This window comes from Artemia franciscana, chromosome 5 (genome assembly GCF_032884065.1).
Source record: "Artemia franciscana chromosome 5, ASM3288406v1, whole genome shotgun sequence".
Taxonomy (NCBI): Eukaryota; Metazoa; Arthropoda; class Branchiopoda; order Anostraca; family Artemiidae; genus Artemia; species Artemia franciscana.
The window spans coordinates 30,435,305-30,449,821 of NC_088867.1; the positions used below are offsets into that span (position 1 = coordinate 30,435,305).

The 14,517-nt window shown below is 34.7% G+C and overlaps 1 protein-coding gene across 1 annotated transcript; it reads right to left on the bottom strand.

Moving 5' to 3' along the window:
- Positions 1–3,870: 3,870 nt before the first annotated feature.
- On the bottom strand, positions 3,871–12,673 carry LOC136027245 (endocuticle structural glycoprotein SgAbd-1-like). The gene is made up of 3 exons (XM_065704315.1): positions 12,534–12,673; positions 6,435–6,556; positions 3,871–4,184 (listed from the first exon to the last, which is right to left on the bottom strand). Exons 1-3 carry the CDS (start codon positions 12,540–12,542, stop codon positions 3,935–3,937), a joined length of 381 nt encoding a protein of 126 aa, XP_065560387.1. The 5' UTR covers positions 12,543–12,673; the 3' UTR covers positions 3,871–3,934.
- Between the last annotated feature and the right edge of the window lie 1,844 nt (positions 12,674–14,517).

Here is a 14,517-nt window from a genome sequence, read left to right on the forward strand (position 1 = left end):
TGGAAAGAAAATTGATTAGAAAACCATATATTCATTCACCGATTATAAATTATTGCTTCATCAAACTAAAGCACAATGAATATCCCATTAATTTGCTGGTATCTATTATAGATAAAAGGTTATAAATGGCAGATGAAAACAAATCAACACTTCAGCCCCCAACTGAAATTCAACCCAGAAAATTTCTTGTGGACGATTGTGGGTGAATTTTTTTTTCATAGCGCACTTTTATTGGAATCTGATTGTCTTTAAAATCATTCCGGAAATCCCCTTCTCTGTGGAAATGTTTTTCCGTAAAGAGACCCCCCCACCCTTACTAGAAAGTTATTCGAGTGGTTCTAGGCGTTTACCCCCTGGAAAATCCACCTGAAAAATACATCCCCCCGGCGAACATTCCCGGGAACACACTCCTGGAAGATACTCCCCCGGAAAATTCCCCCTCCCCTCTTGAAAAATAGGGCTTTTCAAATTTGCAAATTCTCTTTAAGTTTTTTTTCCTTTATTTCCCGTAGGGTGAAAGAAATTTAGCACTTGTGCATTATACCGCACTCACTCTAGTTTACGCTATGTAAAACTCGAAAACAAACCGGTTTCTGTGTTTGTTTCTTTCAGCTTAGCGTAAGACAAGACAAAGACATGTGACAGAATAGACGGGAAATATATAATTTGGGCTATATATTTGCATATAAAGGGGGAGGGGAAAATATTTAGATAGTTTGAAGTAAGAAAACAATTCCAACTTTATAATATGAAGAATCATTGTACCTAACACATTTTGCATAAGGCCCGCGAGCCCAAATTTGTTCCTAAAGAAACGAAGAAACTAGCGAAGAAATTGGCTTGTTCTCGAGTTTTACACATCGTAAACTTGAGTGAGTGGCGTAGAATACACAAATACCGGAATTTTCACGGAGAGAGAGTCAGATTTCCCGGTATTATTTAAAAACGATCAGAAATTAAACTAAAAATAAGTTTTTTCAACTGAAAGCAAGGAGCAACATCAAACCTTAAAACGAACAGAAATTATTACATACATGAAAGGGGCTACCTCCTCCTCAAGACATCGCTCTTTGCACCAATTTTTTTTATAGAATTTAAAAAACAAATCTTATTATTTTAATTGAACGTCCATTACGTTTCAGGAATCGTTCTTAAATAATTAGGACAAAAAGTCAAAACTTTAGCGTAAAGACCAAGGTCTTGTTTAAGGGGTAATTCCTTTCATATACGTCATAATTTCTCTTTGTTTTAAGTTTTAAGATTGCTCCTTTCTTGCTGAAACAAACTTGTTTTTTTTTTTTTATTTATTTTCTGATCGTTTTTCAATAATAAAAGGAAATCTGGCTCTCTCTCCATGAAAACTTCCGGTACATGTGTATTATATGACACTCACTCAAGTTTACGACGTGTAAAACTCGAGAACAAACCGGTTTATTCCTTAGTTTCGTCGTTAGTTTAGGAAAAAATTTGGGCTACATATTTGCGCATTAGGAGGGGGGGGGGTATAGTATAGTGGGTCTGCATACAAAATGTGTTAGGTACAATTATTTTGCATATTATGAAGTAAGAATTGTTTTCTGACTTCAAACCGTCCAAATACTATAACCCCCTTTATGTGCAAATATATAGCCCAAATTGTATAATTCTCATCTATTCTATCACTTGTCTTTGTCTTTTGTCTCGCTAAGCTAAAAGAAACTAACGAAGAAACCAGTTTGTCCTCGAGCTTTACACAGTGTAAGCTTGAGTGAGTGGCGTATAATAAACAAGTACCAAAATTCCTTCCCCCAACAGAAAGTTAAAAAACAAAACTCAAATAATTTCTCAAATTTGGAAAGCCTTGTTTTCCACGAGGGTATTCTCTGGGGGAATTTTCCAAGGAGGGGGGGGTATGCGCTGGGTAATACTTTCATGGGGGTAAACGCTGGCCACCGTAAAACTGAGTAGGGAAAGAGAAAGTGAGACAAGTAAAAATAATTTTGTTTAGGAATTCTGAGAAATTCCCGGAATGGGAAATTTCTCCCGGAAAGTTCAACCCCCTGAAAATTCCCTCTTCAAGGATATCTTTTCACTTCGAAGATCCCCAAACCAGAAAATTCACCCCCCCCCCCCACGAAAAGCGTATGTAAACTTCCTAATAACAAATTTCATAAGCAAACAATGAACAAACTTCATGACTTACAGACCTTTCCCCAGGGGCTGTGGGGGGTCATCTTATCCCCAAAGGCAATGCTACTGGACTTTCAACTACGCTGAAAAAAAATGCTATCTCAAAATTTTGAAATCTCAAAATTTCGACTTTCAGGAAAAAAGGAAGGAGGGCTAGTTGCCACCCAACCCTGCAAGCTTCATGACGCAAACAATGGACAAACTTCATAACTTACAGGCCTTTCCCATGGGCTCTGGGGGTGTTATTATCTCAAAGGCATAGTTAACGGACTTTTCAACTATGCTGAACAAAATGACTATCTAAAAATTTTGATTGGTCAACTTTGATGAAAAAAGGGGGAGAGGGTCAGTTGCCCCCAATTTATTTGGTAATTTAAAAAGGGCACTGGAAATTTTAATTTCCATTCGAAAGAGTCTTTTCCCGGAACTCCAGGACTATTGGTTCGATACAATCACCCCTGAAAAAAAACGCATCCGTGATCTTTCTTCTGGAAAAAAATACAAAACTCATTATTTTTGCAGATGGGGGCTTGAAAATTTTACAGTAAGTTTCTCAGATACGCTGAATTTTAGTGCGGTATTTTCATTAAGATTCCTTGACTTTTAAGGGGTCAGGAACTTTTGATGGGTAACACCAAACTTAATGAATCTTACATATTTGGAATCAGCATAACAAACGAAATTTTTTGATATGTCTATCAATGCAAATTTTTTTTTTTAGATGTTCCGTCACTATTGAGCCGAGTTACTCCTTATTTACAGTTCGCTGCCACAAACTGTTTGATTTTGAAGAAATTTATCTAAGCTTCTTCTATAATGAACTTTTTAATTCCAATCCTTCATATAATTCTTTTCACAAACTCCTATTTCGCAACCGATGTTTGATAATGCCGTGCCTGGTATGCTATTAGTGTTCAAAAAACTCCGATAAAATGACTGTCCATGTTTGAATAGACATTCAATGTCTGTTCTTATTCAGTTCAGTTGTCCTGTCACCGATGCGGTTGCTTGGAGAGGGCCTCTTTTATCTTAGTGTTTGTTTTAAGTTTTGTCCTGTATTTATTCAGTCCCGTGGGCTCTTAACTGTATTTTTTTACTCTTTACCTCCTATTTTGCACTGAGGGCGGCTGAGTGCTGAGCGGTGATCTCGATCGAAATATTCTCATGTTATTCTTTTTCGTTCACTGTCTGGAATTATCCTCGCTGTTTTCTTAGTTACAAAATTTTTCATTTTGTCATTTCTAGTGAAATCGCCCAAGTGATTACAATTGAATTGTTGGGTAAAATTATTATTCAAAAATGGTTAAAAGTGGGGATAACAAAAAAAAAAAACATGATAATCTGTTTAATAAACATGCTACATATTATAAAGGAAGAAGCTTAATTGCTTTAGCGTTTGTCCATAGTTTTGTATTTATCCTAAGCCTGTAACTGGGACCTTGAAAGGGGCTTGTGAGGCATTGTTGGAAAAGCGGTCATTGTATTTGGAAAAACAGTAAAATAAGGAATGTAATAGTACCACTTCTATTTATTTAGCATGTTTCCTCTCCAAGTGGTTGTTAACTACTAAAAGCTTACCAAAAGTTTCATCAGCACTTCAAGAAGCTTACAAAGGAATTTTCTTGGACTTGATTAGATTAAAGAAAGGTTCCTTGAAGTTATAAACCTGTTTTATGAAAAATAAAGACATGGAAAACCGCGTTATTTAAATAAAAATAGAAACTTTATTTACATAGAAGTAAAAATGTAAGAAGTCTGAGGTCGTTTACGCAGCGGCTCTTCTTGCAATGCTTTGCAAAAGTTTAATAACATGTGCGGGCATTTCGGGTGCAACTGGAAGAAGGTCACTGGATGGCTGGTATCCGTTTTCATCAGCAGTGAAAGAAAATCTGACCTCAGAACCATCAGGTGCAGTATAAGTCCATGAACCGGTTTGTGCGGTGCCAGCATCTTCTGGTGTAATCTGCTTCAATTGGCCGCTCTCCTCGCGTGTAATACCGTTGCTTGTTTTATAGCTAGAAAAAAAGAAATGACAGTTGGTTTTTGTGAGCAATCGTTACAGGGGCATTAAATTCAATGGTGTTAGCTTTAACAAGATTTTATCACATAATTAATAGGACCGTGCAACTTACAATAGAAAAGGTTTAACTTTCTGAGGAAAATCAAAGATAATAATAGTTTTTTTTACAGCTTAAATGTCAAGCCTAGTTCATAGACCAAATTAGAAAATCTGATTTAGACCAATCGACATCTTTTAGTATATTAGACGCAGAAAAGCAGACAGACCCATTCAGAAGCCAAACTAATTCCGCTTCTAAAACAGTCGACAGAGAAAGTATAAACATAGTGAAAAGTTTTTAATACAAAACTAATATACCGAAATAGATATAAAGAGTAAATGTGTAAGATAAGTGAAGAAAAAAACCCTTTGTTTTGCAATGATTTGTGTTCATTTCAGGTTTTAGTGTTGCTCTTTACGGTCATTTCAACAGAAATTTAAAATGAAGATACTGTCTTATTTGAACTCGCCTACAATAAATGAATTGACTATACAATAGTAAAATTCAGCCCGTCCAAAGGACACGACCGCTTGAGAGTGTGCCTTGGAACCTAACATGTTTTGACGAGGAAGATTAATGGTCATTTTTTGTACCTGTATTGCAGAATAAGAATGCTTCTTTTGTAATTCGGTAGCCATAAAAGGTGGAAATTAGAAAATCTTTGACTTACGGGGATTCCATTACGGAGTTGAAAAGTTTCTCTGAGGTTTGCAAAACTTTTGGTAATTTTTGTTATGAAAATTGCAACTTTATTAACTTAATAAAATTTCTACTACTGAACTAGCAAAACAAAACTGTCCTAAATCCAAGAGTGTACTTCTTAGGGCTCCTTTGATGCTAGGTACTACTAAGCTCGTGTACTTCTACTACTACTAACAGCTTACTGCAGCACCAATCCGCCTGAGGCCAAAACAGCTACGCACGCTCCTCCTCGTTTAAAGCATTCCTCTTTACACCCTCCCAAGAAGTCTCCATTTCTCTTAAATTTTTGCTTGCAACGTCCTCCAACCCCAGTCGGGGACAACCTACTTTTCGTTTGTCCTTTGACGGTTGCTTGTGTAGGTTATAAAACTAACACCTCAGCCCGTTAGGGCAAGGATTCTATATCTTTTCTAGACTTATGAGGATTATGAAGAAATGAGCGATAATGTGGAGGAGACTAGGATCTTTCAATCCAACATTGAAACAAGATACAATAAGAAATTTGCTGGAAAAGGTTGAGGATCTAAAAGAGGTTTAGTATCGGGTGTCTAAAAAAGGATATTCACCTTTTCCTCTTTTTTTCCATGTTTTCTTCCTTTTATATCGATTAATTCCAAATATATAGAACTGAATTATCTATGTTGAACTTTCAGTTTAGACTGTCTATTTAATTTTGCGAAGAGTAGAAACGACACCCTGTACTTCAGGGAGCGGGAAATCGCGTCAATTCACAACAATTTAGGAGAAAGGGCCAAATGTGCGTTTGAAATCTAGGGAGGGGTAGTATTGTCTTTTTTCTTAAATTTCCAATGAAAATACAAAATAAATGTCAAGAGTAGAGATTCAAATGTTCTTATTTCAAAAATGAAATAACCACATGGGAATCATTATTTCGTATACATTAATTCTTTACAATTCTCGGCACACGGAACTATGAGACGGAATGTTAACTAGAATCAGCAATTTTACATAATTTATTTATTATTGTTTATAGTTTTACTGTAGTCTAAAGATGGTGGATAAGTTTCGAGGTTTCCGTATCATTAATTAGGCATCTAAAGAACAAAACTTTAAAAACGGAAATTTCTATGAAAATTCTTGGGATTTGTGAAAACAGTAATAATTAAAAGATCTGATGGTCTTTGACCAGGACACTTGCCGAATACGTTCCTGAAGCTGATTAATAAAAAACTGCAGTAAATTAAATATTGTTGAAGTTTTCCTCTGTAACTATAACTAGTAGAAAGTTTTACCATTTTAAGAATGAGTGATATGCACAATGGAGCAAGAGAAATTTTATTCTATTTGCGCTGTAAATTAACCAAAAATAGCAGACTAATGACAAAAAAGGTGCATAACTATCAATACACAGTTCAGACCAATTCTAAGTGTTGGGAATTGTAGGCTCAATCGTTTCGTGGAATATAATATTTTTGTTCTTGTTTCAGAGAAAAATGCTGATAAATAATTTTATGGAGAGGATGAGTAATAAAAATCACTTACGCGAATCTGTAGCTTCCATCTTCAGGGTTTAGCTCGCTTTCTTCTTCAATAACTTCGGCTTCTCTTTCAGATGCCTGGGGGCGACAATAAGCAACGGCTAACAGGCAGGCAACGACAATGAACTAAAATAAAAAGCCTGATCACGTCATATGTCTAAGATTACTAAGAGAACTCATAAAAGGGTAAAAAGTAGTTTGGATAGAGTTAATTCAAGAAGTTAGGTTTAACCAAGACAATAAAAATAAACATTCATTATCCATATGTAAGCATTATAATTGATGCAACTATATGGTAAATAAATAACAGTAAACCCCCCTCTCTAGGGAGACCTCTATCTCCTCTAGATTCACCTAATTTAAATCTAAAAGTCTTACACTATGGGTCACTGAAGGATTTGATCTGTTGCATGCCCTTTTAGATTAGCGCGCTAGTTATATTACGTGGTTAAATAATGTCACATAAACCAAAAGTGATCAACATCTTAAAATGTCCAAATTTACAAAGGCTAATGCTAAAATTTACAGGAATAGAAATAAACGAAGAGAAATGTCTAAAATCCAGCATTTTTGGCTTATGTAACATCATTTAAAGCCATGTTAATAGTGGGATCTCCAATATTTGATTCTGTCTAACAGTGGTTACAATGCTTGAAGCAATTTTGAAACGGTAATAAAAAAAATATTATAAAGCCATCAGGTAGATTCAGGGGGGCAGCTCTTTGAGGATTGGATTATGGAATATTACTAATTTAAGTAAACAAGGAGAAGATGTTCCTAAAATAGCATTAAATGGTTGGGAGATATCCAAAGATCTTAAACGTGGAGGGGCGGTTCAAACCGTTCTTAGTTTTAAAAGTGATATATTACATGAATGTGTCTGTTAGCAGCAAAAATATATGAATGTGGGAGGGAAGTGTATTGGTAAAACTCTCTCAGAACTTCGGAAACCTCACGGAAGTTCTACTTCAAACCCCAATTTTTTTTATAACAAGTCCAAATAAATTGATTTGCAAGCTAATCATTTCAGCTAACTTCACGGATAAATGGATAATTTTCAGATAATTTATATCTTAATATAAATTAGCTGAAATCTGTCCTCTACTTGTGTGAAACAGTTCGTGGTAACGAGTTGTAATTAAGGATCGACTCGGGTCAATAGTAACTGAAACTCTAGCAAAAAGGATTTTGATAACAATTCGCTTTTCAAAAAGAATTCGCTTTTTCTGCTGATTCCAAAAATATAAATTAATTAACTGTAGTGTTAATCATCAAAAGATACGAGCCTGTGAAAATTTTCCTGATTTTCGAATAGAGGGGCATCCCTAAAAGGCAAATGATCGTAATAAAAATCACACCATTAGGCCTAGCATGCTAGAGAACGCTGCTGAAGATTTTTCAAGCTCCTATTTGCAAAAAGTAGAATTATGCAATCTTTTTTTCAGAAGAAAGATCATGAATGCGTGCTAAATTGTTCGTTTGTGTGTTTATTAGGGATGATCGTATCGAAAGAAAGGTTCAAGAAGATCGATAGAGGACTCATTCGAACGGAAATTAAGAGTTCCAGTGCCCTTCTTAAGTGTCTAAAAAGATCGCATCGTGGAAAGTGGCGTTTCTGGCATCACGTGGCACCAATATGCGATTTCCCTTCAAAAAGGACAAAGCTGCTATTTATTGGAAAGTATTAGATAGTCAATCCATTTAACAGTATCAAAAACCTATATAATCAGCTTCCCAGGTACAGAGGAAGTTATCCCGCAAGGTGGCACATTCGTTCCTGAAAAGTTACGTGGTTTGTACAAGAAAAATTGTTAATATTTACATTTATCATAAACTTGACTTAACTAAGTTCATTCCCTTGATTTCTCATGAAATTATGTATAGCGATGTATAATTGTGAATTAGCTATTATGAAGGAGGGACGGGGGTCCATTGTGTAGGCGGGGGTTTGCCAGGTTCCTGAAAGAGCGCATTTTAATGTTCATTTTGTTTAACTCTCCATTGACTTTCATATATACATAGAAAGGGGTTGGGGGAGGAGTTTAGATATCAACATCTCGTCTCCCTTCATTTACACTAAGCCTGAATAAGGGTGCTGCGGGGTGATTTCTCTCTTGTTGTTGCAGGGCAGAAATTGATATTTAACCCCTCATGGGAATGTTTTTGACCTGCATTTTTATTATTGGTGCTGTAGGGCAGAAGGGGTGGGGGTGGGGGATAATATTGTCCCTCCCATTGGGCAGTTTTTTCTATGGAGCATAGAAATATTACACTCACATGACTACCGGCACAGAGGAGGAAACTTGAAGTAGGACATCGTGAGCCTCGCCAGAAAATTCCCTGGGGGGGGGAATGCTACCAGGAGCTTTGCTTGCAGTGATTTTAAATGGTAATATTTATCTTTCCCTATTTATATACAGTGTTTGGGTGTATTGGAACATTTGAACATATCTGCACAATGTATATAAATACCAGAGTTCTATTGAAACTACAGTTTTATTGTAGAGGCCTGGATAACTTCAAAAATTCAAATTCAATCAGAACTTCCATCCAAGTGAACAATAATAATCCTTTTCGTATCACAAAAATTATTTAGTAAAAATATTATTAATAACTTGTTCGAAAAAACTAGTGTTCGTCGAAAATTTGACTAAATATCCAAAATTCTATCCAAAATTCAAACTACAATCCAGCATTTTAACTCTTAAGCAGAAAAACTAACAAAACATGACACTACCAATCAGTTTACAGTTATTGATCTATAGCCCACAATTTAACAGTAAGAAATTAGAGGTTTGTGTGGCTGGTAGCCCGCATTATATCTTGTTAGGCTTGATCATGGGTTGAAAAGTGATAAAAAACTTAAATATAAAAGCAATTTTTTCAACTGGAAGCCAGGGGCAACATTAAAACTAAAAATGAGTAGAAATAATTTTGTATTTCAGCTGGGCTGCCCCCCTTTAAGCCCCTCATTTTTAAGCTAAAGTTTGATTTTTTGATTTATCAAATTTTTAAAGAGCGACTGCTGAAGCCCAAGGACCTTTGAATCGTAAGAGAAACTATTTTAAAGGACTATCTCCCCCCTTTAAGCCCCTCGTTCTTTACGCTAAAGTTTGACTTTTTGTCCTAATCTTTCTTAAGAACGACTGCAGAAGCCTAAGGACTGAATCGTAAACGAAACTATTTTAAAGCACTAAAAAACATTGGTCTATTGAGTTAGTGGTCAAAGAGGGGGCAGCCACCCTCACATAAGGAAAAAAATTCTGTTCTTTTTAAGATTTAATGCTCCTTATTTTCAGTTGGAAGAACTTGTTTAAAAAAAAAAAAAATTAAAACAGACAAGAACGTAGGGATTTATTGCAGAAATTGTTTTCGACGATAACGTAAAAACCTGTCAAACCTGTCAAAAATTTCGGATATATATGAAATGCCTGGGTATGCAATTTTTGACAGAATTGGACCCCCAGTGCCCTGCAGAATTCTGGTATAACACAGAAATTTATTAACAAAAACTATAACCCTCTATTTTCGTATTCAACGCTCGTTCCGACTATAGCAATCGCTGCCAGTCATGATTGTGTCCTTGTCCTCTTCCTCCAAATGCCTGGATATACGCCTGGGAACGTCTTTGAAGGGTGTAAAGAGGGAAGTTTTGAAAAGATTGGGGTGGAGAAGGAGCTTGTACAGCTAAGTTGGCCTCAAGTGGGCTGGTGCTGAGATGGGTAGTAGTACGCACAGTAGTATTATATACAAAAGTTAGACGATTTTATTAGTTTGTATTAATTTTTGTTCTTATTTCGCATTATCAGCTGCTTCATAGCACCAAATAATATTATTTTGAAAAGAAAAAGCAAATAACAACAAAATCAGACAGCTTTTGTGAGGTGCTTATGGCTATATACTCATCTTACTGGCGAGGGGTTGGAGGGCAACTATTACGGTAGCGGCCAAATATATTTGGGAACAGCGTTGAATGAGGAACCGAATGATGCTACTCTTTTGCAAAGGGCACTACTAAACAATGTAATAATATGAAACTGTTTAGTTAAGAATATATATATATATATATATATATATATATATATATATATATATATATATATATATATCTATATATATAAAAATAAGTTGTCTGTGGATGGATGGATGGATGTGTCAGGTGACGTCACCTGAAAAAACTGGATCAGGTGACGTCAAAACTGAAAAAACTAAAAAAAGGCAAAAACTACAAAAAAAACTAAAAACTAATAAAAAAAATAAAAAAGCTAAAAAACTAAAAAAACTATAAAGGTAAAAACCAATAAAAAACTAAAAAAAAAACTGAAAAAACTAAAAAAAGGCAAAAACTACAAAAAAAACTAAAAACTAATAAAAAAAGTAAAAAAGCTAAAAAACTAAAAAAACTAAAAAAAGGTAAAAAACTAAAAAAAATAAAAAATAAAAAAAACTAAAAAAAAGGAAAAAACTGAAAAATAAGCTAAAATAAAGGTAAAAACCAATAAAAAACTAAAAAAAAAAAGGAAAAAACTAATAAATGACGACACTCAAAGAGAAAAAAAAGGCAAAAACTACAAAAAAAACTAAAAACTAATAAAAAAAATAAAAAAGCTAAAAAACTAAAAAAACTAAAAAAAGGCAAAAACTACAAAAAAAACTAAAAACTAATAAAAAAGCTAAAAAACTAAAAAAACTAAAAAAAAGGCAAAAACTACAAAAAAACTAAAAACTAATAAAAAAAATAAAAAAGCTAAAAAACTAAAAAAAACTAAAAAAACTAAAAAAAGGTAAAAAACTAAAAAAACTAAAAACTAAAAAAAACTAAAAAAGGTAAAAACTAAAAGAACTAAAAAAGAAAAAAATAAATGACGACACTCAAAGAGAAAGCGACCAGGACAAAAGGAATGTTCGATTAGCAATCAACAAAGCACCGGGACACAGGGAGTATAAATGACGACCCGGGGGAAACAGGGGGATATAAATGACGACCGGGACAAAAAAACTAAAAAGAAAAAAAAACTAAAAACTAATAAAAAAACTAAAAAATCTAAAAATCTAAATAAGCTAAAAAAGAAAAAAAAAGGAAAAAAATAAAGGAGAAAAACAAAACTAAAAAACGAATGTATATACAGACCGGGACACCGGGATACAAATGACGACCGGGACCCGGGACACAGGGAATATAAATGACGACCGGGACACAGGGACACAACTCCGGTACACCGGGATACAAATGACGACCGGGACACAGGGAATATAAATGACGACCGGGACACAGGGACACAACTACAACGGGGACACCGGGGGAAACAGGGGGATATAAATGACGACCGGGACAAAAAAACTAAAAAGAAAAAAAAACTAAAAACTAATAAAAAAACTAAAAAATCTAAAAATCTAAATAAGCTAAAAAAGAAAAAAAAAGGAAAAAAATAAAGGAGAAAAACAAAACTAAAAAACGAATGTATATACAGACCGGGACACCGGGATACAAATGACGACCGGGACCCGGGACACAGGGAATATAAATGACGACCGGGACACAGGGACACAACTACAACGGGGACACCGGGGGAAACAGGGGGATGTAAATGACGACCGGGACACCGGGACAGGGAATGGTCGATTAGCAATCACCATCAACAAAGCTCAAGGGCAATCATTAGAATCATGAGGTATAGATCTGAATACAGATTGTTTTCCCATGGACCATTATATGTTGCATGTTCAAGAGTCGGTAAACCTGACAATCTATTTATATGCAAAGACAATGGGACAGCAAAGAATGTTGTATATTCGCAAGTTTTACGTAGTTAAAACCATATATATATATCTATCTATATTCACAGGTGGGACATAGGGACACAACTACAATGGCGCGTAACTATTATGGCGCGTAACGACTTACGCGCGCGGGGGGGCTTGGGGGGGGCGCGAAGCGCCCCCACCAACTAGGTGTTGGGGTGGCGCGAAGCGCCACCCCAACAGCTAGTATATATATATATATATATATATATATATATATATATATATATATATATATATATATATATATATATATATATATAAGCCAATTTTTGAAGAAGAAACGTTCAAAAAATCTTACGGTTTTCATGATGCTCGATCAGTTATCCGGTAATGATCAGTCGATGAAAGTAAACGAAACTCTGATGATGTTATTTCATATCAGCATCAACTTTATACCCAGATTGCAAGGTGAACCGCTCATCCTGTACCTGCATGGCGACAAAGAAGCATTTGCCAAAACTTGATGATACATTAACTATGCAACGAAGCTTCTTTTTTTAATGAGGCCTTCCTACACAAGACTTGAGACCATGACCCTTGGAAGGAGCAGGATTTGCTGACTGTTTCTTTTTTTCCTCGATATAAGAGTGATTTTCCGTCTGACACAGTTTTTCTTTACGAAAGTGACGGGAGTAATATAGTTAAAGAAAAAGGTAGTAAATACAAAGTCTAGGATACAAACCAATTGTATATCTAAAAAAAGAAACAAAAATCCTAGAAACTTGCATATCGCAAGTTAAGAAGTATTTGAAGGATGTCCAATGTTCTGGCAGAAAAATTTGCAATTTAATCATAATTAAATCCACTCAATAAATATATTTGGTTTGTCCTGTTAACAGCAAGATTTATCAACAAGGGTGTATCCAGGATTTTGTTCAGGGGGGGGGGGTTACAAAAAAAGTTATATGCATTCTGTTACGCTTTCAGGTGTTGGACAAATTTTTTTTTTTTTGGGGGGGGGGTTGAAACCCTGTATCTCCCCTCCCCCCTGGATACGGATTTGCTTGTCAAATATGGCGAAGTGAGTAAATTAGCGTGACAAATATTTAATCGTCAGATCTTTGGCATTTGGCAACTATTATTTCAAGATATTTTCATTTTTACATAACAAAGAGTGTGTATAACAACAAGTGTATAACAACATAACAAAACATAATTTTGTTATGTTTTATATATATTTTGTTATGTTTTATTATACATTATTTGTGTATAACAACATAAGAAAGAGCTGTATAACAAAGAGTATTTAAGGTTCGGCTATCTGCTTTTTCCAAAGCCCATTTATTACTCTTTTTTCATAAACTTCCCAAAGGGTATTTTAAGAGCTTTTAAAATACCGCTATTGCAAGATACCGTACCGAAAATAATAGTATAAGTGATAATATAAGAAAACTTTAATTATAACCCCTAAAGAAAGATGATAAGAATGAGTGTCGTAATTCTGAAGGCATTACTTTGATTTCGAGACGAAACTAATTACTTAGCTACTGATTATTATTAGACTAAGACTTAGATTATTATTGGACTACTGGTTTTAAAAACGAAAGAGTTTGCATAACAGCCTGAGTTTTGGGTAGTGTCTGAATCTCTAGATCCCTTTAATCCTCAGTTTTAAAGATTATAAACGAGAATTTGATTCAACTAAAAGAAGCTTTAGCGGAGGTTTATCTGTTTACGTTATCAATTTAAAACAATATTTTCGATAAAAAGAAACTTAAAAGAAATTAAAAGCGATATTTGAACCTACAATTAGCAGACGTAAAATCCTATGAAAATTTAGATAAAAAATAAACAGAAATTACTTCCCTGAATAAATGAAGCCCAAACCGAATAAAATTTAGGATAAACAAAAACATCATATGAATTAATGAATCATAAGAGGGACATGAATTAAAATGATTCAATACCTTCAATCCTTTTTTTTTTTTACAATATTTGATGCAAAGATTTTTAATCTTTAAAGAATTTTAAAGAGGAATTACGCAAACAGGAGTAGGGCTACCGTTCAGTTTTCACTCTTAGGTTAATAATTGATAAGTCCCTTCGTTGTCAAACACCTTTGGTCCTCGGTTTTAACGATTATGAGCAAGCTTTCGATTCTGTTGATAGAAGAGCGTCAACAAAGGTCTTATCGTTGTATGATATACCAGAAAAATACATTAAAGTGATTTGTGCTATGTATGAGAATAATACTGCTGCGGTTAAGGTAGGAAATGAGGTTAGCAACTGGTTTTGTATTAAATCAGGAGTTAAGCCGGGTTGTGTTCTATCCCCCTTTATAT

Excerpts from the sequence above, each read along its gene's own strand:
- LOC136027245 (XM_065704315.1), bottom strand. Across the intron at positions 4,185-6,434 it reads GATGGAAGCTACAGATTCGC|CTATAAAACAAGCAACGGTA; the intron begins GTAAGTGATTTT and ends CTTTTTTTCTAG.